Genomic DNA, 27,567 nt, shown 5'->3' with positions numbered 1-27,567 from the left:
TGACCTATTTTAATTCCTAATTATAGATGATTGTTTTCCTGTTATTTCTGAGTGTGTTACCTACGTGCAATTGTTTTTTATAAACAAGGCTACTGGTCTTATTTATGGGTTTGATTCGTCCATTAATTATTAAAACAACTTAAAGAGCTATGTTTAACAGTACATACTAATTTTCACACTTCTGGTCCATACACATGATTGTTGTTCACAGACGTGATTCTTATGTAAGGTACGTGAGAAAAAGTTTCGTTCAAGATTTGAGATGAGAGTTCTCTTCATTATCAAATAGTCTCACAACATCCGCTAAGAAGAAAGTTGTAATGATAATAAATTATATTCAACAATTAATGTATTCATAAAACTATATTAGTAATGAATAGGGCATTCTATTTAGTCCCAAATTATGTTAAGCACTGAATAAAATGTCCTATATATAACTAGATGTGTCCGCGACTTCGTAGCCTATGTAACTTATTACATCAGCTTTCTACCATTGAAATTCCCGTCAAAAATCAGTCCAGTAGTTTCAGGGATTAGCTGGAACAAATAGACAGACGAAGAATATTAATTATGTATATGTAGCGTGAACATAAGATAACATAACGTTTAGTAAAAATCGGTCATTTTAATATTACAAACAGACAATCCAGTTTTATTATACGTATAGATTATACGAGATCAGTAGTTTCTTGTCGGTTCTTCTTTTCGAATAGATGTTATACTGAAATTAAGTGTTGTTTAAAAATTACTCGTAACAGCACATAAGAATAAAGTACATTTTTGTTTAAATTAATTATAATGTGACTAGAAATTCTTTTAGAGTTTGCAAATTTAATATTTATATTATATGTAGTTATGGGTGATGGTCTTCTTGGTCAAATGACCGCGTCTCGCGAAGTATTTTAATTCGGCCTTGATTTCTTATCACAAATATTTCGAATGAAAGGTATCTTAATGTCCCCCTGTTGGGCCTACTCCCCTTTCAAGAAAAAGTTTTGGGAGTTTATTCCACATCGCTTCAAAGCACAGGGACACATTTTGGACGTTCGATACGTCTAATTTTCATTACGATATTTTCCTTGATAACTCTGAGCTCGAACTGAATTTTAAACACTATTTAAGCAAATGAAAAATCAGACGGTTTAGCCTGGGCTTAACCTTAGGAACCTGTAGTTTTCGTGTAATATTTACCTGGTCCAGTAATGGGCCACTATGGCTCTTAATAAAGTATAGTAACATCTTGTAAATTACCCATTGCTGGGCAAAGTTCTCCTCTCCTTTTGAGGAGAAGAATAGGAGCATGTTCCACCATGCTGCTCCATTGCGTGTTGATGGATTCACATGTGGCAGAATGTCGTTGATATTAGACACATGCAGGTTTCCTAACGATGTTTTTTTTCACCGCCAAGTTGAGATGAATTATAAATACAAATAAAGCACATGAAAATTCGAAGGTGTTTGCGTGGGTTTGAACCCGCACGCGTCGGTTAACGTGTCTAACCATTCGGCCATATCTGCTTAATACAGTAAAATATTCTATTTCAATACGTTCGTTAAATTGACATTTAGGTAGTTGTAAAGTTTGAGAAGGTCACCGGTGTGTAAGTCGAATGAGTCAGGGTTTATCAGAGGTCATGTTTAATGCCGTCAAATCAAACAATCAATGGAAAAATAAATCAACTGTTTAATTAGTCATTAAACGCTATGAAGGTTGTCCTCGTAAATTATATGATTTGTATTAATCCAGGTTATATCCCAATGCCGTCATTTAGTTGTGACGAGGTAACTAATAATCGGGGTAAAGGTAATCTTGAGTATTCACTTGGTAGGGCTTTGTGCTAGCATATTCGCGTAGGAAAACAGTAATAAAGAGTATTGTTATGTTCCGATTTGAAGAGTGAGCCAGTGTAATTACAGGGCGTAACATCGGCGTAATCGACATGTTGGTGGTATATTGCCGATGTAAGATAAATAATTCTTATAACGTCATTGTCTATGGGCTGTGGTTATCGCTTACCATCAGCATCATATGGTAAAAAAACTTTATATGTATATTACGTACTCTGTAGAGTTACATGTAAATAGAACCGTTAAGATTTTTAATAGTTAGTGTCGTCAGCAGTTTTGCTATCGTTTTTAATATACGTAGAACATAATACATATATTTTTGGTGCTTTCTTTTTAATATGACTAAAAATTCGACCGAGTACGACGGTCGTATTTCTTAATTAATTCTTACTTTTCCTTACGAATAGTAATAAGTGAAGGTTCTAGTATACTACGTTTTAACGGTGTTTAGTATTCGGCACGCACCTTTTTGTGTGTAGGTCGCGATATTTAAGTATCAAAATGTGTGCAGCAACAATATTGTAAGAGGAATCACTAAATAATTCACGTTCACATTTTGTGCGGTCTCTATTTATTTGAATTTTATTGTGTATTGATATTGATTTTATTTATGAATGTTATGTACACTCGATGAATTTGTATTTGATTACACAACTGCCCAAAACAGGCGTGTAATGTTTTATTTCAATGTGTGAGTTTCTTATTCGACAATAAAAAATATTGTGGAATAAAATAACATATACACAGATTAAGTATCGTCTAAATCCTTTCGTCATCGAGTGTCGTGAGTGAGTATCTATATTAATATTATAAATGTGACTCTGCCTGTCTGTCGCTCCTTCAGGACCAAACCACCGAACGGAATTTGATGAAGGAATTTGGTATGAAGAAAATTTGATCTCCAAAGAACAAACGCTCCTTTTTTTTTCTTAACATATGACAGCCATATCCCTTAAAAATCCGCGGCCGACAACCAGTCGAGCATAAATTAATTAATTCTTTCGTTTGTTGAGTGCAGCATATATCTCAGGAGGCTTTAAATTGAATATATAAGAAAATGTCTTGGAGAAAATTGCTCGTTGTAATATACGTTTTGTATGAATCTAACATAATATGTAAGATAGTACGTATCAGTTTACTTTAAGACTAGTTTTTCCTCATAAGGCGAAGTCTTGAAGTCAATTCTATTGCGTGATCCACTGCTGTTATAAAATTTCATTCGACACATATTGGTTTCCACACTTTATGTAGTTTTCTTCACCGCTGAACAAGAAAATTATTATAATACGACATAAGCCTTATGTAATTTTGCTCATTGTGAAAGAAAATTTCAAAGTTGTTTCTTGGATTCGTAACTGCCATCATAATCGGTTCGGGTCCAAGTTTTATCCACTGGGCCATCTCGTTTCAGTGTATGTATAATGTTATGATATGAATATATTTAATTTACATTCGAGTATTGCATAAATATAACACACGCTTAGTTCGAATCGCGTGTTACTGAGATGTGAGAAAAGGTGTTTTTTTTCACATTAATGTTGCATTTTGTTTCGCATTTCCATTCGTTGCTACACCTTGTTAGTTAAGTATATACATTCGTATGAATAACTTGTCCGATGTCTATATTTTTATTGCGTTAAATATGAGCATGAAATTTCTCACATGATTTCAAAACGGCTGTTGAAATTTTGCAATTATGGATTATTTATATTTCGTATTATCTTCGAGTGCCTTTCTAGTTTGTATATTAATTTATTTATTAATAGCAATATACGAATAATATGTTTGAGTCGAGATGGCTCAGTGGTTAGAACGCGTGCATCTTAACTGATGATTGCGGGTTCAAACCCAGACAAGCACCGCTGATGCATGTGCTTAATTTGTCTTTATAATTCATCTCGTGCTCAGTGGTGAAGGAAAACATCGTGAGGAAACCTGCATGTGACAAATTTCATAGAAATTCTGCCACATGTGTATTCCCCCAACCCGCATTGGAACAGCGTGGTGGAATATGTTCCAAACCTTCTTTCTCCTCAAAGGGCTCTCCCTTTAGCCTAGCAGTGGGAATTTACAGGCTGTTGTTGTTGTGTGTTTTAAAATTTATAATGTAATTTTTGTATAAAATAGACGTTCAATCGAGTCTCGGACTTATATTTTTAAATGTAAATGTTTCTCTAATCGACTCGGTCCATAGCGGTAGTTCTTTAGGGAGTCTAGCAAAGTTCATGGAAGGTATTTTAGTGTATGATGATTTTCTTATTTCACATCAAGCTCAAGGCCAATGGCTTTACGACCTTTGCGAGACGCGACAATAAATACAGGCAAATTCCAGGATGTTACAGCGAATTTATATGTAGGAAATAACTAATTGTTTTTATTGGTTATGTTAACTTAAGGAAATCTGGGAATTAATGTATAATCCAGTCATTAGACTAACGAGGCAGTTAGCCTTACAAAATGAAGTATTCAATGTTCATTTGCAGCACAAGTAGCTAATGCAGTTTGTTTTTGAAATTTCAATACGAGTAGCTAGAACAAGTCAGGGTGAAAATAGGACGAGCGAACAATGTAACAAGAAATGTCAATTAGTGAAATAATTGGGGTTAGCGTGAGGTGATGTAACGGTCGATAGATCCGGTTGTTGTTTCCGCGTCTTAGCGATTGATTGACTGGATGCACGTGGTCTTACTACGGTTCTTTTTTTTTAGTGGTATTAACGTTCGGATACTTGTACTTTCATTGTTATCGTAATTGGGTTCCGTTGAATGCTTGAAATGAATTAATGTATATAATTTCTTTTTCTTTAGTAATAAATTGTTTTGCTTTTTTTTTGGTTTTTGTTTTTGGTTTATATAATTATATAAGCGAATCTTTACTTTCACATATTTATAGTTAATACTCTCAAATAGACCAATCTAGGCTTCAAACGAGTTATGTGTTTCGTGCTTTATACTTTATTTAAACTGGCTTGAAAACTTCAAAACAATATATAACAATACGAAGTCGTTTGACATTACATATTTAACTATAATTTGACATTTATTTGCAAATTACGTTCGATCTTTAAATTTATCATTTGTATTGATAGCTCTATCCGAGACCTAGTACACGTTTGAATTTAACAAAAAAAAAATATAAAAAACAAAATATTGTAGCCTCAGTTATTCCTTATAATATCATTTATCTGTCAGTGAAAGTCTCATCAAAATCGGTCCAGCCGTTCCAGAGATTAGCCGGAATAAACAGATGTCTGTCTGTCTTTGAAAAATTGTAAAATATGTTATTTTGGTATATGCGCTGTGTATTCATATGTACATATGCATTGAGTAAAAACGGCCTGTTTTAATATTACAAAACAAAAACTCCAATTATATTATATGTATATATGTTAAGAATGTCAGCGTATCAATAAATCAATTTCTATTCTTCCACTTCGTCCATCTCTTGTTCTGGTGTGACATGAATAATTCAAGGATTGTTCGTCGTTTACTTTCAACGCAGTAGGTTCGTAAATTTATCACTGTTTACGCGTCTCCAATTCAAGTGATGTTCACCGAACCGGATTCACGGTGAAGGCTTCTCGGTTGATCCACTTATTGATTCCGCTCCAGATTGATTGTTGATTTCTACGCAGGATATGTATTAATCTAATTGTACTTTTTTTTATGGTTGGCGGACGAGCATATGGGCCACCTGATGGTAAGTGGTCACCATCGCCCATAGACAATGACGCTGGAAGAAATATTAACTATTTCTTACATCGTCAATGCGCCACCAACCTTGGGAACTAAGATGTTATGTCCATTGTGCCTGTAGTTACACTGGCTCACTCACCCTTCAGACCGGAACACAACAATACTGAGTACTGTTATTTGGCGGTAGAATAACTGATGAGTGGGTGGTACCCACCCAGACGGGCTTGCACAAAGCCCTACCACCAAGAGGTTATTTGATACACTCTAATTAAAATTGTTGAAACGTGTAACTACTGACTTTTTTCAAATTTATCTCAGCAGATTTACTATTTGTATCCGTAGATTTACATTTGCCTACACTTACGAGCCTTTATAAAAGACTATTTTGATTTTGGTCATTTTATTGAACAGTATATGTTAACTGTTCTTTTTTTTATTTATCGTCGAATTTAGACAGTTTGAAAATAGTGTCATAATTATTATGTTCAATAATTGCATTTATATAATGTTTTTAAGTTATTGTGTCAATAACGTACCTGTGTGTATAATAATTAGTTTTCAAACGAGTATATCTATTGAAGCTTCTTATGAATAGTCAATTTTTGTCGATGCAATTAATTTTAATGGAAACTTCATAGTGAATTGATGAATGACTTGTTACCAGATAATCTGCCTTTATAATTATTTTATTACGTACATGACTGATTACATTTCGGAATGTCCACAATGTCAAAGTGCAGGCATTCGAGTATAATAGTAGCCTTAGTTTTTGTCCCTAACAAGAGATAATTATTGTAGAACCCTTCTGCTTTACATTCCACGAATAATTATCAAAAATTGAATTTAAGTACTTACTTTAGTTCATTGACTTAATACCTGTTGACTTCCAAGCAGGATATATTAATTTAACTAATTGTATTTAACTAACATGACTTTGTATTTCTTAAATGTTGAAAAAGAGTATCGAATCTAGTTTCCGAACCGGTGGTAGCTTCACTTAATTGTAAAATGACGATTCAAAGGTGCTTTTAAAAGCCTACTTGAATAGCGTTTATTTTGATTTTGAAATTAATATTCTATAACATTCTGCAGTTACTTTTTTTTGATGGTTAATTTATATAGGTATTTATATAAATACAATTTTATTAATATTTATTATTTTATGCATTTTATCATCTTTATAATATTTTTATCGATAAAAAAATTCGCCTTATCTTTGTTCTCGTAACGCGAGATGTAAATTCATTCGTTGGTCACAACCTAAATCAATTTAAACAAAAATGTCAGATCAATTTAGTTATTTTTGTGGCTGATTTTGTGTGGTTTCGTAACTTAAAAATGATTTAAGACGTTATGAAGTATAATAGCCATAATAGCTCATGGCAACATTTGAGATCTCATTAGATGTTAAAATACGAATTTACTTTCACCTCATTGCTCATCACCATTGCGCCAGTTGCGTGATGTGAATTATTATGATACCATCTTCATTAATTCACATTTGTAACAAAAACATTGTAATTTTTACAAACGTACATAAGAAAGTCGTTATTTTTACAATCAAAAGATCATAGGGCATTAGGAATGTATTCTCGATTCTCCGTTTTCTAACATGTATAATCTATACATATAATAAAATTGGAGTGTCTGTTTGTATTATTAAAATAGAATTTAGAATTTTTAAATAAGATTTTAAATTAACATGAAATATCGAGCTCCACCGAATAAAAATAAAAAACATGGTAAATATCCCGAAATTAATAACTTTAGAACTTTTTTATTCAATGCATATGTATGTATACACGGTACATATACCAAAAAACATTTTTTACGATTTTTGACGGTCTCTCTGTTTGTTCCCGCTAATCTCTGGAAAGGCTGGACCGATTTTGACAGGATTTTCACTGGCAGCTAACTGATATAATAGAGAGTAACTTATTCTACAGTATTTTTTGTTTTGTTAAATTCAAATGCGTAAGGTCGCGGGCACAGCTAGTGTATAATATAAAGTATAATAGTTCGAATTCACTTTCACCTCGTGCATCAGCTCATCTGCTATGGCAACGCGATGTCCATAGTAACGTCGACCCCCTGACACACTAGCGCAACCATCGTTCACGGTCAGAAGAAAGTGGTCAGCCATTGTTCAATTGCTTTGGCGAAATTCGCGCTTTCGACGCCCAATATGCATTGATTATAAATATTTTGTATTACGTTCATTGTTCAATTGTTCTCGCTCCGCTGTTTATATTTAATTGTTAATTTATTCGTGTTGCTTCGGTGTTCAATGTAATTAGTGTTTATGAATGAAGGTTGGATATTTTTGTTTTTTTTTTTCTTTTTAATGTATACGTTTTATAAATTCTAAATTTAAAATGTGTTTACTTTGTCTAAGCTTATTAGATTTCTTTTCGTGTTCGTGTGTCGATTTGTGTGTACATCGGTTTTCATGGGTACTACACTCCGAGGTTCCGGGGTCGATTCCCAGCCGAGTCGATGTAGAAAATGTTTATTAGTTTTCTATTTTGTGTTAGGTTTGGGTGTTTCTGGTATCGTCGTTACTTCTGCTTTTCCATAACACAAGTCCTTTAGCTACTTACATTGGGTTCAGAATAATGTATGTGATGTTGTCCAATGTATATAATATATATTAAGAGGGGGATCCGAATGTGCGTGTTGACAGCTATTTCCCGACACGTTATAAAAGTTCACGGTCGATGGGCGGTGATCGATTTGGATCATTGTTCGATTTGATTCAGCGCATGCGCAACGCTGACTAGCTCGTTCGGTGATATGATTATTTATTTGAACGTGATGTGGAAATGGCAATTTGCAAAACAGTACGTTGTCCGCTGTAGCGTATATGATTTGATTAAGTATGTTGAGTAATTATCTAGTTTCTAGTCAACTTTATTAGGTATTTCAATTAACGCTTCGTTGGTGAAGTCTCTAGGATAACGTTCAAATTCGAGTATGATATTTGGGTCACTGTATACTGACACATAACGTACAGTCGGGGTAAGAAAAGGTTCGTCACCTTAAGATCTATTTGCGTGTGCTCAATTTTAGCGGTAATTTGCTTAACCGATTGAGAATGACATATTGCGTCGCAATGATTTGATGTTTAGATTCAAAAAGTACTAAGAGTTTAAGAATTGATAAAGAAATTAATTTAACAACTGACGAAGGTTTTCTTACTCTGACTGTATACACTGACAGTATGACACATCTTAGATGTAGCATCGGCAAATTCAATTAAACCGATTACTGTCGATACCAATAGATTTAGCTCCCTATCGCGTCATTCGGCGCTATTCGTCGCTATAGATCTCGCGTCAGTTCAACCTGAGAATGCAAGTGCATGTTAATCGACGTGTTCAATTGATGAATATATTAGTTCCTATGATATTACAAGTTATTATGTTTGTGTAAAGATCATATTCGCATAAGAAATAAATATTGATAATTTTTTATAGAGTACTTAATTCGGATGATGGATGAATGAATTTTGCCGATGTTACATGTTGTGTCGTACTATACATGGTAATTGTTTTACGTCACTCACAAGGTTTCCTCACTAAAGGCTGATTTCAAGTAAACAGATATGGGTAGAAACGCCATCAGTACAAGCTAATCATCCGTTCCGATCTACCGCAATAGTTCGCTAAATGTCGAAGCAAAGTTCAAACGAACAATACACCTCGTTTGTGACGAAATCGTTCCACTGATACGCTTCAGCCATGACTTAGTATTGGAAATGGGTTGGGAATTATTAAGGTCATGTCGCCTATGAAAAATATTTCATTCAACTTTCAAATGTTTTTTTTTTTTATACCAATTTTTATATACCAGCTTGCATTTAACGCTATGATAAATTGAAAGTGGTCTCATAATGGGAAAAATCTCCTTATTTCGGTTGTGGGCTTTATGGATGTGTTTTCATTAGTACTATAGACCTAAATAGTGTCCAAGGTCTCATTATTAATCTATGAACCACAAGTACTTAACTCCTCATCGACTAAACATAACTTCGTCGTATTTGGGCAGTTATTTTCGTTTTAGTACACGTCTTAAATAAGAGTTTGTTTTTAAAAAGGTTTTATATTTTTTTGAATCTTGAAGTTGTTTCAACAAATTGAATTTAATAATGAACGCTTCAATATAACAAAGTAGATATTTCGATGTGATTTTGTGAAAGTTTAGTTTTCTCAAATTTAATACAGTTCGTATTCGTAATATCAAAATTAATAAAATAAAATACTGCATACAACTAATTAAATTAAAATATAGGTTAATTTAATGTCTGTCATAACTCAACGCATGAACACATTTCGCTAACTTGGGATATGATTCTCATCAAATTGATTAATTTAAATATTAATGTCGTATTAAAGCAATCGCCATAATTTGATATAATTTCCCGTAATTTAATCGATGAAAATTTAAAAAAATGTTAATGAAATTAAATTCGTGAAACTATCGTTGCTCTTAAAACATATGGTTTTATCAATGAGGAGATTATTAGTAATGCTGCGTCTTCAGATCAGAGAAGCGAAGTTCGTAACGAAGCAAATCAGTGTTCAACATCCTCTAGTATCTTTAAGTTAATCGTCGTCGACCATTAATCATAATAACGTTTCCATGAACACTTCTTCGAGCGATTGCGTCAGTAAAAGAATAAGGTAGTTTATCGAAAGTTTTTGCTTTTTCGCGATGAGAGTTTAGGCTTAAAGTTATAATATATTTAAATTATGTGCAAGTCAACGAGAGAGATTGTTTGCTATGGCCGCAAACCTGCTTCTCAGCACATCATTTACAATTGGACCATATTGTCAAAGTTTTCTAATATATTTTTCTCATAAAGGCAACCACGCTTGATGATTCCATCTGGCGTGTGTTTTGATTTTAGAAATTCGCATTATCACAAGCACCCGGTCAATGACCGATAAAATAATACGATCTGTACAAATATTTATTTCAGTAGATATGTTTTGAGTTTCATTTTATAATTTTGATCTTATATTGGGACTAGCCTGGGGACTTTGTGATCAGAAATTAAGGAAAAGCTACACAATCTAGTACTTTAATCTTTTGTAATGGTAATTTGATACAATCGAAAATAATTCAGAAGTTCGACTGCCGTATAACTGGTTATTTAAAAAATAAAAAACATCATTAAACTCTATTCATGACAAATACTGTTATACCCTAAATCATAGTTCGAGAGTCAAAGTCTATTGTAAATATATGACTATGATAATGGATGGAATGGTGTTTATATTTTTTAATCGCCCAAGACAAGATGACTTACAAAAATAAATTTACTGCATGAAACCTCATTGGTTCAAGTTTAATTACGATATCTTGAATTTCACATGATATAATTACTAGTGTTTTCTTGTAAATTGTTCAAACATTTAACCCAGTTTTTGAATAATTAATCATCAAGAGTTTAGGTAATGGTATTTCACACGTTCGCGTAAGCTTACATTAATTTTTTGCGATAAATCAGTTCGTAAACAAAACTCAACGAAGTCAATAGGGTGTGAAATATATTTCGTAGCTTAAGCAAGCATATTTAAATGAGCCCGTGTCATCATTCGCGGTTTCACAAATTATTGGAAAATTGGTTCGACGTAAATCGATTTGGTGTTACAAAATTTGCATTTCAATCGGTTATTATTTGCATACGATTGAGCAAATTTACATAGAACTTTGTAACGTATTTTTTTCGATGTTATCGAAATTCGCTTTGAAAATTTTTCTGTACAGCGTGAATGGTACAAAAGTTTAAGGAGAAGCTATGTATATACTATATCGAAGTCCCGATTACTCAGACGATCGATCGACCCCCTTTGTCCCCTTTGGATATTCTAGACTATCCTCCTCATAATGTATAATCTTAATATCTCCAAAATATACAACAAGTACTCCTAAAATAATAAGTTTTTCGAAGATTACATATTTTATGCATATTTAGATCATTGCTTAAACACAATATTTATAGATAAATTTATGATACCAAGTTTTTACCAAGTCAATATATTCTTGTTATACTTACATTTATCAATAGAATATAGTTATTTATTATTTTATTGCAATTGTAAAATAATTCTTAAACGTAACTTTGTTTTTTGTGTCGATTTTATTTCTGGTAGGTTTGTATATCATATTTTTTCGTACCAGAAATAAACAGTTACAAAAAACATTCAATGTAATTGTATGTTTAATTATATGCATTATTATGAGTCGTATTGTATAATTCAGTTTTAGGGAGAGAATGACTTCTTGTTTATTTGATCAGCAGTTAGTATATGTATGTATATGTTAGTGTATGTATGTGGATAAACTATACAGTAAATTAATGATTCTAAAGTATTTGATATATTTTTCTCGATTAATAAAATGTTTTATTTGATAATATGTTCAATAATATGCAGACAACATCAATTCTAAATTAATTTATACAATCAAAACATTATTTATGCTACTAAAATTTGTGTATTTTTAAAGTATTTTTTTGCATATTACGTTACTACATTTAACGAGTTCCTGTTATATATTTTGACCGAAATTAACTAAGCGATTAATATTTAAAAGGATTATATCATATTTTTATTGATTGACTAACAATTTGATTAAATGTCAATTTTACTATTTTTTCATCTTCCTTATTTGCTGGTTTTGGGTAATTCAATATTTTTTCTGAACGGATTACAAATTCAATCTATTATACTTATGTAAGGGTACCACCCACTCATCAGTTATTCTACCGCCAAATAACAGTACTCAGATATGTTGTGTTCCTGTTTGAAGGGTGAGTGAGCCAGTGTAGCTACAGGCACAAGAGACATAACATCTTAGTTCCCAAGGTTGGGGGCACATTGACGATGTAAGGAATAGTTAATATTTCTTACAGCTTTATTGTCTATGGGTGATGGTGTCCGCTTACCGTCAAGTGGCCTATATGCTCGTCCGCCAACATATACCCTAAGAAAAAGGAATGTTTAATCACTTTGAATTCTAACATGTAACACAAGCATTGCTTGCAGATCAATTCGTTTAGCATGGTGAAAATAATAAGATTAAATTTAATATATTTTGTCAGTTTTTTTTTAAATTAATTATTGTAAGTTCTTATTTTCCTTCAATTCATTATTTTTTTACAATAGGCAAAGGCAAAATAGCTCCAGTACTTTTTCCTCTGTTTGACAACTGAGTTACATATTCGTTTGGTACTATTTAACAAGCTTTAGTGTTATTGATTAAAAAAAGGAAATTCCACTTTTTTTTAGAAGAGTAGAAAAAAAATTTGCATGCTCTGTCAAAACGTCAAATTCGAATTTCAAAATTTCGAATCTCAGGCCGTAGACTAGTCAGTTTTATTACAGTATCTGTAGACCTTGAGAATAATGTAACTTTGATCTGTGATATAATTTCGCATACATCAAACATTATTATTATCCTGTCATGTATTACCTTAATTTACATAATACCCTTACATTATGGCTTCGCTAATGGACTAGTATATGCCAATGCTAATATTCGTTTTTGTTTTTGGTATATTGAGCAATAATGCAAATTTAATTTGCAACCAGAAATACTTCTAGGTAAAGGAACAAAATTAACACATGGAATTTCAATGAAATGTAAGATGGTGTACTAAATAAATTATCTTTCTATCGGTCAAAATTTATTATTTATATTTGGTTTATCCTTTCAATTTCAATTTTATAATTTAATAAAACATTAATAACTAATAAATATTTATATATGTAACTCAGGACTAACGTGATCATCACGCGCAAAAAACGCCTGTTTGTAAACAGTGGTATTTTTTTCCTTCAAAATTTGTTGATAAAATTGCTATTAAAATAGCCGTATTATCAAGTTTCAAACAGGACATTTGAGGGAACGGTTATTTATTATTTATTAACTACATCCACTTTTAAAAATAATTTAATTATGTGTCAACAATATTTTGTCGAAAAAATATACTGCCTGTTAAAGACGCCATACTTTTGGGATTTAGGTAATAAATGAGGTCATGGTTTTAAATGAAGTTGTTTGATGTCCAGGGTCTCCCGTCTTGGTCGCGCGGTCTGGAGGCAGCGGAGGCGGCGCGCGCGCGCCTCGTGCGCTGGGCGTGCGGCGACGCGCCCCCCGAGCCGGACCCGCCGCGCAAGAAGATGCCCCACGCCCTGCGCCGACGGTGGCCGATGTGCCCCTGTTTACAAGTAAGTACACATTTAATCTTTCAATCAGATTATAAGTATTAACCTGTCAATCTTTATCTAAAAATAAAAGTATTAATCGAAAAAACAATTGCGATACGTATTTGATGGTGTGGGTATAAACTTTGATTACATAATTTCTGGCTACGATTTTACAGCGTATTTGAGAGTGCATTTGTTAGGTAGCCCAATCTTTGCCTTACATAGATAATTATTTAAATACAAAGTTGGATAGAGGTGGGTTCTATTTTTAACATATTTACAACGCGTATGCTGATTTCAAGATTATCAAAAAAAATACATTTAACTGGTAGTTAGACGAATAAGTAGCTTTTATATTTATCTTTTTTAGGTAATTATGTATTGACGTTACCGTAGCAAAAAATGTATATGCGAATGTGCCAAATTGGATTAGGTTAGATATTATTTATTTATTTAAAAAAAAAAACACCGATTTAAGTAACCGATATTATCGCATTCAAAGTTTTTTTTGCGGCGGTGGCATTAGTACGCAGAATCCTTTTTAGTTATATTGAGATGACAATCGAAATAGTCTGTGATAATAATGAATTTGTTTTGGACTGGCTTGTCAGTCAACGCTTCATTTAAACTATATTGGTCATATATCATATCGTAACGCACCGATTTGCCATTTGTTGTGGCATTTCGTTGTATTTCACAAATGTTTTGGCCCTGTTTTTGATTGAACGTGAAATGCAATACGTTATTCAATTATAATATTTATTTATATGTACAATAAGATGTATATTTGCTTAATTTACGTTCGAGTTAAAAATTAACATATTGATATACGCGACTGTTGACTGGTGACCTAAATTGATATTTATAAGATATGTGAATGAAATTGAATGAATAGAAATTTGATTTTGTACTTTATATTTAAAAAAAATTAAACTGTTTAAATTTTTTTAATATCTTACTTCATTCATTGTAAAATTTAATTTATGCTTTATGTCTCAAAAATACCGATATATTAATTTTAATACACTTGATTATGAATACACACAGACATGACAGGACGCTCGGTTGTCATACTTATGACGTCATAATGATAACGTGTTTTTGACACGCGTTGTATTTGGCTGTTTAAAGTGGCCGATTTAGTACTCTGACGTCACAACGCTCGGTAGCCCTTCATCAGTACTCAAAATACATATCCGTTTATTCACCGCCGAGCTCGAAATGAATTATAAACATAAATAAGCACATGCATATTCAGTGGTGCTTGCCTGGGTTTGAACCCGTTTGACCCAGTGGTTTCACCACTGATTACGGAGCGGGAGATGGAGATGGCCCTCGGTCGCTTGAGGGCCAGGAAGACGGCGCCGGGTCCGGACGGGGTTCCAGGGCGTATTCTGTGCGACGCCCTGGAATACCTAGGTGCAAGGCTTCGGGAGCTATTCGATGAGTGTCTGTGCAGCGGGCAGTTTCCGAAGCCTTGGAAAGAAGGGAAGTTGGTCCTGTTGCCGAAGGAAGGTCGGCCGTTGGATTCCCCTTCGGCATACTGGCCAATTGTGCTGCTGAACGAGACGGGAAAACTCTTCGAGAAGGTCCTCGCAGCCCGTCTCGTTCAGCACCTCGAGGAGGTCGGTCCGGGTCTCTCGGAGGCGCAGTACGGATTCAGGGCGGGCCGATCGACAGTCGACGCCCTGAATGCCCTGAAGACTCGGACGACGGAAGCGGTGGCCCGGGGGCAGGTCGTCCTGGCTGTGTCGCTTGACGTGGCGAACGCCTTCAACAGTCTCCCTTTCGAGACGATACGGGAGGCACTCCGATACCATGGGGTGCCGACCTATCTGAGGAGACTGCTGGAGGCGTACCTCCAGGACAGGGAGATCCTCTGGGCGGGGGTCGATGGGAGGATCGTCCGGCATCGAGTGGGCTGCGGCGTTCCACAGGGGTCGGTCCTCGGCCCAATTCTATGGAACGTCGGTTTCGACTGGCTCCTGCGGGCTCCCGTCCTTCCCGGGATGGGGGTGTTGTGTTATGCTGACGACACTCTCGTCACGGCGATTGGACGGGACTTCCGGGAGGCGGCTCGCCTTGCCGAAGTCGGAACGGCTCTCACCGTGGACCGCATGGGAATGCTGGGCTTGAGGGTCTCCATATCCAAAACGGAGGCCCTCCTCTTTCACGGTCCACGAAAAGGACCCCCACGAGGGGCGAGTATCACCGTCCAGGGGACGGTTATCAAGGTGCAGGCCCAGATGAAGTATCTGGGCCTGATCCTGGACGGACGATGGAGCTTCGGGCAGCATTTTGTTCATCTCGGCCCAAGGCTCATCAACGCCGCTGCCGCTCTTGGTCGCCTCCTTCCGAATGTGGGAGGGCCGGGGTCGCTATGCCGGCGTCTTTATTCCGGCGTAGTGAGGTCGATGGCGCTGTACGGTGCCCCGATCTGGATAGACGCCCTCACCGCTAAAAATCGGGCTCTGCTGCGAAAGCCACAGAGGGTCATAGCGGTGAGAGGCATCAGAGGGTACCGTACGGTGTCGTGGACTGCGGCGACACTTCTCGCGGGCGATCCGCCCTGGGAGCTCCAGGCGGAGGTGCTCGCGGAAGTGTACCGGTTTCGGGTCGAGGCGAGGGACCGCGGCGACCGTCCAGGGTCGGCGGAGATCGGGCGGATCAGGGCTCTAGCCCAGCAAGCCCTGATCGCCCGATGGCAGGAGGATCTGGGGACTCCCACGGCGGGCCTAGCGACAGTGGAGGCGATCCGTCCCCACTTGAGTCGCTGGGTCGAGAGGAAGCACGGCACACTGTCGTATAGAATGACGCAGGTACTTACCGGACACGGATGCTTCGGTAAGTACCTGCACGGGATAGCGCGGCGGGAGGAGTCACCCTCCTGCCACGAGTGTGGTGCGCCAGTGGACACGGCGCACCACACCCTGTACGAGTGTGCTGCATGGGGGCCCCAGAGGCACATCCTTGCGGCGACTATGGGCGGAGACCTCTCGCTACCGAGCGTTATCATCACCATGCTCGGTAGCGAGGTGTGCTGGTCAGAGATGCGCTCCTTCTGCGAAAGTGTCATGTCGCAGAAGGAAGCAGCGGAGCGGGAGCGGGAAAAAAATGCCGCCGCTGACTCGCTCCGCAGAAGACGACCGGGGAGAAGGAAAAGGCGTTACGCGCATCTTCTCCCTCCGCCTCAATAGGCGCCGTAGGGACCAGGGGGGGTCCCAGTACCCTGGGAATCCCCCCTAGCTGTTGAAGGCCCGTATAAGCGGGCCGACCGTCAGGGCGTCACGGTAGCATGCGTAAGCGATCCCGTGGCGTCCGCCGAAAGACGGAGAGGGTACCGCTGGTTTTTTAGTGGGTAAACCCGGTGTGCTTGGGCGCACTAGGCGTTCAGGGCTCCGGGGAGTCCCACACACCCCCCCACTTTCCATCACGTGGGGGAAGCGCGCAAAGCGTTTTTCCAGCGTAATAAAAAAAAAAAAAAAAAAAAGGGTTTGAACCCGCAATCAACGGTTAAGACGCACGTGTTCTAACTACTGGGCCATCTCGGCTCTATCTATAGAATAGTTTTGTTTTAAATCTATACTTATATCTTAAATGCAAAGGAAACTGTTTGTTACGACGCTGAAAGCGATGAATCGATTGAGATGTAATTCGGCGTGGTGATAGCCTAAGTTTCAGGGGAAGTATATAGTAGTCTACTACTTTATTTAATTCATCCCTCGAGGGGTAAAATTAGCTACCAGTTTTTGTGAAGTTTTATAAATTAAGTGCGGGTAAAGCCGCAGGTCGAGCTAGTTTTATTATGTCTATTGTGCATTACTGACCAACCGCATACGTGATGGTGTATTATAACAATTCTATAATTGTGATAATCTAATTATATCTATACATATAATTAAATTGGAGTGTCGGTTTGTAATATTAAAATAGCTTTTTTTACTCAATGCATATGTGTACATATGCCAAAATAATATTTTTTACAATTTTTGTCTGTCTGTCTGTTTGTTCCGGCTAATCTCTGGAACGGCTGGACCGATTTTGACGGGACTTTCACTGGCAGATAACTGATATAATAAGGAGTGACTTAGGCTACAATATTTTATATCTGTTAAATTCGAACGCGTACCAGGTCGCGCGCACAGCAAGTTATGAATATGATATCGATACATTTTCTTGTCAATTGTTGCGGAACGTGTCATATACACCAGAGATCACGTAACTCGACACCGGATATCGGATTCCTTTGGGTCGCAGGTTCGTTTAATGTGCCACTTTCACCACGGCACTTGTAGTCTAGCCAATAACTATAATTAGTTACACTCCACATACTATAGATTCTTAATTATATCATTATTTTAATTCTGTTTAAACGTAATTATTTAAATCGTGTTTTAATATTAAAAATCTATATTAATATTATGATTGTGGAAGCTACTCTGTATGTGATCTTTTCTTGTTTCAACCGCTGAACAAATTTAGATGAAATTCTGTTTGGAGATAGCTTAAGACCAGGGAAGGCCATACGCTAACAATTGGTGTGTTACAGGTATTTTTTATAAATTAAGCATGTATATATCGTTATATATGTTGATCTAGTATTCACTGCATATTATAAAACAAAGTTCCCCGGCCGCGTCTGTCTATCTGTATGTTGGCAATAAACTCTAAAGCTATTGAACGGATTTTCATGCGGTTTTCACTAATAGACAGGGGGATTCATAATGAAAGTTTAATCATATAATTGATTTAGGTTTTTTTTGTTAATAAGTCGAATTAGAACGACAATTGCTAAATATGTCGGGAAGAAGCAACAAAAATATAAATAAAAGGTAAAAATATATAAAAAAACTGTCCACCCGTGCCAAGCCGGGACGGGCCGCTAGTTAAATGTTTGTAATATAATTGTATTTGTTTTTTTAGTTTTGTTAGCAATATCTTAGTCAAAATCACATTTCTTTAAAATGTATCTCAATTACAGTTTTTTTTTGTTTTCAACATTTTCTTCAATCATTTTTTTTAATTAAATTCCATTCAATCAATCAACCCCGACTTGGCGTAGTCATTATATTTATTAGTGCATAAAGTTCTTATCTATAATTGTTTGTTACGCCCAGCTTATTAATTAATTAAAGCAGTTAATGTTTGTTACAATATGTAATATATGTGAACATTTGTTTTTTTCTAGGTTTACATTTTACTGTGATCAAAACCCTTTTAACTATTTGGATCGTAATGTAAACTTAAACAATATATTATACTAGTTGTTGCCGCGGTTTCGCTCGTCTTAACGGGTTGGTTGTCAGGTGTCTAATAGAAAAGTCGCCTATGTCCTTCTTCCTTTGAGTTTAAATTTGCATTATCCCAAATTTCATCAAATTCGGTTCATTGGTTTGGTCGTCAAAGACCATCAGACAGACAAAGTTAATTTCACATTTGTAATATTGGAATAGAAGTATAGGTATTATTATTGATTAATAGTTTATACATATTGTGATTTTTTTTTGTGTGAATATTGTATCTCTACGTCAACACTTCTTTTCTGAGGAGTTTGAGGAGCAGCCACCCAGTGGGAGTTAATGGATGCACATATTATTTCCTCAATATGTTTCCCACACATGAAGATTTAGTGGTTTTAGCCAGTGGGTCTTAAAAAAGACGTTTAAATTATTCATCTATAACATATAATAAAATTGGAGTGTCTGACTGTAATATTTAAATAGTTCTTTTTTACTCAATGCATACGTATTTGTACATGTACCAAAATAGCATTTTTTACAATTTTTTGTCTGTCTGATTGTTCCGGCTAATCTCTGAAACGACTGGACCTATTTTGACGAGACTTTCAATGGTAGATAACTGATATAATAAGAAGGAACCTAACAACAATATTATTTTTTTTTTGGTTAAATTAAAACGCGTACGAGGTCACGGACACAGCTAGTTTTATTATATTATAATTATATGTTTGTTGCAAATTTTACATCATCGACAGTAAATTCGTATTTCGAATGCGGTTGATTGGCCAATGAGAAGGTTTGCTCGTTATTGTCGTTGCAATTTATAATGTTTCCACTCTCAGCACAGATCGCGCTTTTACTTGCCAATCCATCAGTCCTATTATAGGCAGCATTGACACCGACGCGAGTAAGTCTGATCGGATATAAAGCTGACCATCTATTACATGTGTGCTATCATTGGCAGTAAAATAATCCAATGAAAATTCAATTTATGCCTTTTCGAGATATTGTTTTCTTTATTTATCCCTTTGTTTTTCTTCAAGAGAGGAAGAGACAAAATATTAAAATGTTACTTTGGTGCTATTGTTTTTAAACTTATCTTATTATAAATAAAATTTTAACAAAAAGAAAAACCGACTTCAAACAAAACACTATTTTAAAACAAATGAATATGCACGAAAAAGTAATAAAAATAATTGCGTATTCAACATATTTTTTAGAGTCTTCCTAAGTTAAATGAAATGAAAAATATTAGACTACTTAAAAGTCGATTAACGATTATATCATGTAGTTATAGTTATTGGTATATTTGGAGCCGGTGTCAGCCACGGTGCCCTTGCCCCAACAATCAAAAGAAAGAAGCGATAGGAGCCCCTTGATTGATCCAGTATATTATTGTGTAAAAGGTAATTTGTAAAAAACATATTTGTTAAAGTATTCTCGTATTGTTTTTTGATAGATATACTGTAGGGTTTTATTGGCTGACACCGACTCCAAATATAACAATAATTATAACTACATGATATAATCGTTAATCGACTTTTAAGTAGTCTAATATTTTTCATTTCATTTAACTTAGGAAGACTCTAAAAAATATGTTGAATACGCAATTATTTTTATTACTTTTTCGTGCATATTCATTTGTTTTAAAATAGTGTTTTGTTTGAAGTCGGTTTTTCTTTTTGTTAAAATTTTATTTATTTTTTGATTTTAAGTGAAGCTGATGTTGACTAACTAATTTTTTTTAATATGGATAGATTAAGCGTTACGTTTATATGAGTCAGAAACTACTTCGAGGACAATTTCAAAGGAAACTTGGGAATAAAGCAAAAATAGACTTTCGAAAATGCGGATTTAATACGTCACGCGGCGTGAACTACAAGGATCCCTCGAAAGAGCTGTAATCGAACTCAGTAAAAAAACTTTGAAAAAGACCAACTATATTTCGTACATCATATGACATCACATCACATACACAAAATTTGATTAAAGATAGTAAGAAATTCTGCCCCATATCGCACCCTAACTGCGAGCCGTATAGGAGTTCCATCACTACAAAATATAAAACAAAGTCGCTTTCTCTGTCCCTATATCTTTAAATCTACGCAACGGATTTTGATGCGGTTTTTTTTAAAAGATAGTGTGATTCAAGGGGAAGGTTTGTGTATATAATACAGGAACAATATAGTAAAGAAACACTGATAATTTTAGAAGTTTGCGATGTGATGTCGTATATAAACAAATTCTGTAGTATATTTAGTATCAGTATTGCACCCGTGCGAAGCCGGGCTGGGTAGCTAGTTGATTATAATATTCAACTATGATAATTACATAAACATAACCACATTACGGAAGGTGACTCAAATATCCAAATAACCTATAAATAAAAGATTCGACCGAGTATCGCTAACGTGCTCCTCAGAATTGTTCCGTTCCCTTCCGTTCCGTCACTTTGTCATGGATCCTGTGCTCAGAACCTTACCAAACTTTCACCAAATTACCCTTGAAGTATATATTTTATAATAAAAAAAGAATTATCAAAATTGGTTAACGTGATTTTCAGTTATTCACCTATTTGTCGCGCATATACATAACGCAAATTTAAGACTTATGTCGTTTTCACATGGATACCATCATCAGAAAAAAAATAAAAAAAATGGGACCCTACGGGAGGCACTACCTTTCAAACAAAAAAAAAATTATCAAAATCGGTCCACCCAGTGAAAAGTTATGAGGTAACAAACATAAAAAAAAAAAAAAAAAAAAAAAAAAAAACAGACGAATTGATAACCTCCTCCTTTTGGAAGTCGGTTGAAAATATATAGACGCATGAATATAGTCTAAGCAAAGGTGCACTAGTAATACGTAATCCATCGCTTTTGTTTTATATATAAAAAATAAGCAATAAAATGCCTTTTATTATTATATTTCTGAGTGTTTCGAGTTGAAATTAACAGCATAGCATCGTGCGTTTGGTGGAGTAAGACTTCACGTCAATTATTATCTTAATCTCCGTCGTAGGGCCGAAATATACAAGCGGCGGTATCTATCGAACAAGTTGTTAGGATTGGAAAGCCGGCGCCGATGTCGGTCAGAGCCGGTGTGTGTTTATTGTGGTGAGATATCTGAGTGATGGCCGTGGCGTGTGCCGGTGCGGTTTTAACTGGTTTTAACCGGTAATAATCGGTTTATTTTATTGCCGGCGGAAACATATTTTTCACTTTGATTTGTGTGATTGATTTAATTATATATTTTATTTATTGTAAATAATTAAAATTAATAGCACTATTTATTTCCTAGTCTTTTTCATGATATTTCAAGTATAGGTGTTAAATGAATACGCTACAACATAATACCGGTAGATGGTGTTAATTGGATAGTTCACGATTATATTCGCACAGGGAAGATTTTGCTACTGAATCTCGCCTAGAAGGATGAACAGCGAAGTGCACTCCTTGGTTTATTTATCGTTAGATCCTAGCGATCATATAACGATACGCTTTCGAACTTCTAATTTGGTTACCAAAAAGTCGTAAAAATAATTGAGATTGTCACGTCAATAACGATTTTATAACATTAAGTGTGCTAATGTGATTAATATGTGTAAGCAATATGTATCTATTGAAGAATATGGCCCAGAGTCGAGATAGCCCAGTGGTTAGAACGCGTGCATCTTAATCGATGATTGCGGGTTCAAACCCAGGCAAGCACCGCTGATTCATGTGCTTAATTTGACTTTATAATTCATCTCGTGCTCAGCGGTGAAGGAAAACATCGTGAGGAAACCTGCATGTGACAAATTTCATAAAAATTCTGCCACATGTGTATTCCACCAACCCGCATTGGAACAGCGTGGTGGAATATGTTCCAAACCTTCTCCTCAAAAAGAGAGGAGGCCTTTAGCCCAGCTGTGGGAATTTACAGGCTGTTGTTGAAGAATATAAAAAAAATTATACATGTTATAATATATGTCTTAATTTGCACGACATTTAAAAAAAAATAGTTTATCTACATTAAATAAGTGAGTAGTATAATTTAAATAGCCTTGATTTTTGACCCGGAAGTATGACTACCGTGTAGTAGTGACCTCTAGGACACGAGAGTTAAACTTCATTAATTCCAATTAAGGGCAACGACAGGACTTGACTGATCGCAGTGCGAACTTGCATCATGGCCTTTGCTGATGGCATCTTTAGATTAAACTCGCTAGGATCCTTCAACTTAAAGTAGACTTTTAAACCTTTAAAGCAAGGCTTAAACATCGAACGATGCTTCGAGCTTGCTTGCACAATTTGATGGCAGATATTTAAAGTGTGATTACATGATTAAATAAGAACCTGTGTTATCAACATTTGTTAATTTAGACTATAATATTATAGAAGAATATTGTTTTATATCAAAAAAGTCTTTATATTTCTTTTGACCTAATTTCGAACATGATTCTTCACGTCAATAAGTTTATTAGGGAAGATGGGGAGTTAGTGCAATGTTAACACATCCATCTATCCATTTTCTATTCGCACACGATATGATATTAAAGTAAAAAAAGTAAAAGTTCCTCTTAAGGGAAAGCCCAATAATATTGACTTTTTAGGCCGTGATCACAGAATCTTTTGTTATACACAGCACTCATAACGAGGTAGTTAATATAAATGTACATTTTTTGTGACATTTAAATATGCTCTCAAACGCAATTTCGAATCTTATTTGTATTATTATTATTAATTTAGTACATCTTTCATCAGCTTGGAAGGTAGATTCTACCAAGAAGAACCGGTTCTATAGTTACTCATTGTCTCTATTTATGTATTAATTATTATGTACAATTGATTATATTCATATACCCTCCATGAATATAAACGAATCCAAACACCACTGTTCACTTTGATTGTTTAGTGGGATTTAATTATACCACTATGATTCATAAATATTATAATGATATCAGGTAGAATTTTGAATATTCTGGTCATTGACCTTCTTTAACAGAACCCACGCAGAGGAAGTCGTAGGCAAGACTAGTTTAAATTAAGCGCATTCATAATGTTTAAAATAGATCGATTCTAATATTTTGATTATTTAAAAATGGAATAAATGAATATTTATTAAATATATATGTAAGTATTCTAGTCAGAATTCTACGTTTACTTACTATTTAGTTTTATTTGAGTCTTTTTTTATCTGTACTGTATATACTTTATAAACGGGAAAGTGACTCTATCTGCATGTCTATCTGTCGCTCTTTCACGATCAAACTACTGAATCGATTTCGATGAAATTTTTCATCGATCGATCTATCGATCAAGCTTGAACTCCAAGGAATCCTTCTTATGTATTAAACACAACACACCTAAAGACCCAAACAATACCTTTATATTTGTTATAATTATTATTAATAGAACGATATTTCCGTTATTTTCTGTTACCATTTAATAAAAGTAATTCTAAAATACATTTTATACGTGAACAATAAAATACATAGATCGAAGCTAACGCATCAATAGATCTTCAGGTAGTGAGCGATCAAAATGTACTGCACTAGTAGTTTGGATAAAGAAATCAGAAGGCGGATAGTTTTAACGTGTAAACTACAAAACGAAGAGCTCAAGTGTATACGGGCGATACAAAAATGTGAATGTCGTAGGGTCTATCTACCCTTAAGCTATTGTGTATTCCTTGTACAAAAGATAGTAGGTAGTAACATTGTCCTTGCAATGGTACCTGATAATTATTTTACTATTGTAATGTATACGTTCTTGTTTAATATGAAAGAAGTGTTCTTGATTGATTTCATTCATGCCGGCCAAGGTAGTAGTATACTACCAGTAGTGCTTTAGCACTATAGCTATCACTGTAGTGCTCAAGTGTGCGTGAAAGAACATTGCTATTCTCACACACTTATAATTCGATGGGGTAGCTATCCTTTACGATCGGTGAGTGTTCAGGACCAGTGGAGTGGAAGGTTATCACTTCCCACTAAAATTTGATGGTGTTACTGAGAATTTTTATACTCAAAATTCACTAACTTTTTATTGGTTGAACTGGATTTGAACCTAGGACCTTGCGGTTTGCCTTTTAACTTCTAAACCAAAGAGTTGTACAAACTATCCAACGCGTGACGTACTTACAGTCATAGTAAAGTAATAAAATAAATAAATAAATATTGGACAACATCACATACATTACTCTTATCTCAATGCAAGTAGCTACAGCACTTCTGTTATGGGAAATCGGAAGTAACGACGGTACCACGACGACGGTAACACACAGACCCGAGACAACATAGAAAAGTAATGAACTTTTTCTACATCGACTCGATCGGGAATCGAACTCAGGACCTCGAAGTCGCGTACTAATAAAAACCGGTGTACACACTCCTCGACCACGTAGGTCGTAATAAGTTATGACTAATAAAAACTTATCAGTCACGTATGACAATGTGTTACGAAGCTCAAACGGAATATCCAATAATTAATGATCGTTTAATTGTTAATCGAATTAGAGCGAGACAATAGCTACGGGTGGAAGAGCGGAAGTAATTACGAACACACAGCCGCTCGACTGATTGAGATACACTGACGACCGGTGACAAGACAGACATGTCTCCCGATTGAAGATCATTTGTTTTGTTTCATATTTAACGTGAAATGTGACCTCTTCAATTTGTACGTGTTATTTAATAAATCGAGACTTTGAAAATAATAGTATAATTAGTAGTGAATTGTCAAGTGATAATGTTTTCGAGGAAGCGAAAAAATAAGCAGATTTTCACGTTGAAGAGAAAATGTTCCACCAAACAAAATGTAAGTTTCGTATTCGAACTTTGACTCTTAATGTTTCTTAAATAAGGATTAAATATTTACTATCATTACATAGTAGGTATAAAATAAAGTCGCTTACCGATGTCTGTCCGTATGTATGATTAGATATTTAAAATTACGCAACGGATTTTGATGCGGTTTTTTTAATAGATAGAGTAATTCGAGAGGCAGGTTATTGTGTATAATACATGGACAATATAGTATTAGAATCACAGATAAAATTTAGAAGTTTCTAAAGTGATGTCGTAAATGACTTGGCGACCTCCGTGGTCGAGTGGTGTTTACGCCGGTTTTCATGGGTGCGCCACTCCGAGGTCCCGGGTTCGATTCCCGGCCGAATCGATGTAGATTATCATTAATTTTCTATGTTCTCTTGGTCTGGGTGTTCGTGGTACCGTCGTTACTTCTGATTTTCCATAACACAAGTGCTTTAGCTACTTAAATTGGGATCAGAGTAATGTATGTGATGTTGTCTCATATTTATTTAAATAAACAAATGCTGTAGTATACTTCGGTATCAGTTATTGCACCCGTACAAAGCCGGGGCGGCCGCTAGTAAAATATTCCAGTATAAAATAGAATATTCCTGAATAGGCACTTTGTATAGTAAGATAAAATTATAATATGACCTATTTTGTTTGTTAATAAATTGTAATATTATATAATTTTTCCGCCGGGGTTAGTTACAGGATGTTGCTTCTTAGAATAACTTTTTGTTCTGACTTTGTTCATTAATTTGAAATACTTGTAATTAAGTTTTTAGACGACGATCTTGAATGACGTCTGCGTCCTGGGAACGATTCGCTAATTGTAATTAAAAGTAATTTTGTAATGGAGTTTGTTGAAAAATGCAATGAATTGTATATGGATTAGATTAGAAAATCGCTTAAATTTTTATGTAATCGACAAAAGAAAATAATTTTGATTTAATTTCTGGCTAAAAATTGGCTTTATCTGAGTGTTGGTAGATGCAGGTGTTCAGTACCTTATTTCCTATTTCCAATCCTTGTCAATGTGTACGCAAAGTTTCATAGTTATGACGAAAAGTGTACAAACAATACATTAGTAAGGATAAGTTAGGGTGATGGCATACAGAGCTTACAAAATTATGTCCTTTAAAAGTTAAATCCAGATTGTATACAAGCCGTTACAAGTCCAATCTCTATGATAAATGGTGGCTGAATGGACACAGTCTATTATACAATTATTAAAAAAAAACCATTTATATGAGCAAAACATGAAAGTCGTAAATGTGAATAATTTTAATATTGTACGTGCATATAAATATGTTCGTTCTCTCGGGACATCCTCAGTGAAGTCATCGACGAAAATACTATACTAGTGCATCGTCTTGTATACTCTGAGGATCAGGGTTGATACAATATTTACATTCGTTTGTTTGTTTTAATATAAAATACATTCTTGAGCTTGTTTTATCTTTAGGATGCATTCGTTTCATCATAAAATTTTCCTTTAATATTTTTCGCTCGCGTTTCAGCATGTTAGTTGTCATGTATTTTTATATGTAAAGACAAGATAAATAAAAATTTTACCAAAAAGAAAAACCGACTTCAAACAAAACACTATTTTAAAACAAATAAAAATGCACTAAAAAGTTATAAAAATAATTGCATATTTAACATATTTTTTAGAGTCCTCCTCGGTAAAATGTAATGAAAAAAAATAGTCTACTTAAGAGTCGATTTACGATTATATAACGTAGTTATAGTTATTGTTATATTTGGAGCCG

At 35.1% G+C, this 27,567-nt stretch overlaps 1 protein-coding gene across 8 annotated transcripts in view; it reads left to right on the top strand.

The window, feature by feature from the left end:
- Window positions 1–27,567, top strand: part of LOC124535555 (disheveled-associated activator of morphogenesis 1) — a 140,820-nt gene that overhangs the window by 66,866 nt on the left and 46,387 nt on the right. For 7 of the 8 annotated variants that reach the window (XM_047111794.1, XM_047111789.1, XM_047111793.1 and 4 more), the window contains one exon: window positions 13,622–13,780. In XM_047111794.1, coding sequence (XP_046967750.1) covers window positions 13,733–13,780 — 48 coding nt within the window. In that variant the 5' untranslated portion in view covers window positions 13,622–13,732. Of the gene's footprint in view, window positions 1–13,621; window positions 13,781–25,584; window positions 25,800–27,567 lie in introns of those variants that run through there. The other variant, XM_047111792.1, reaches the window with a different exon arrangement.

The sequence above is a fragment of the Vanessa cardui genome, chromosome 15 (assembly GCF_905220365.1).
Source record: "Vanessa cardui chromosome 15, ilVanCard2.1, whole genome shotgun sequence".
Lineage (NCBI taxonomy): Eukaryota > Metazoa > Arthropoda > Insecta > Lepidoptera > Nymphalidae > Vanessa > Vanessa cardui.
This window is presented reverse-complemented; position numbering and strand designations above follow the sequence as displayed.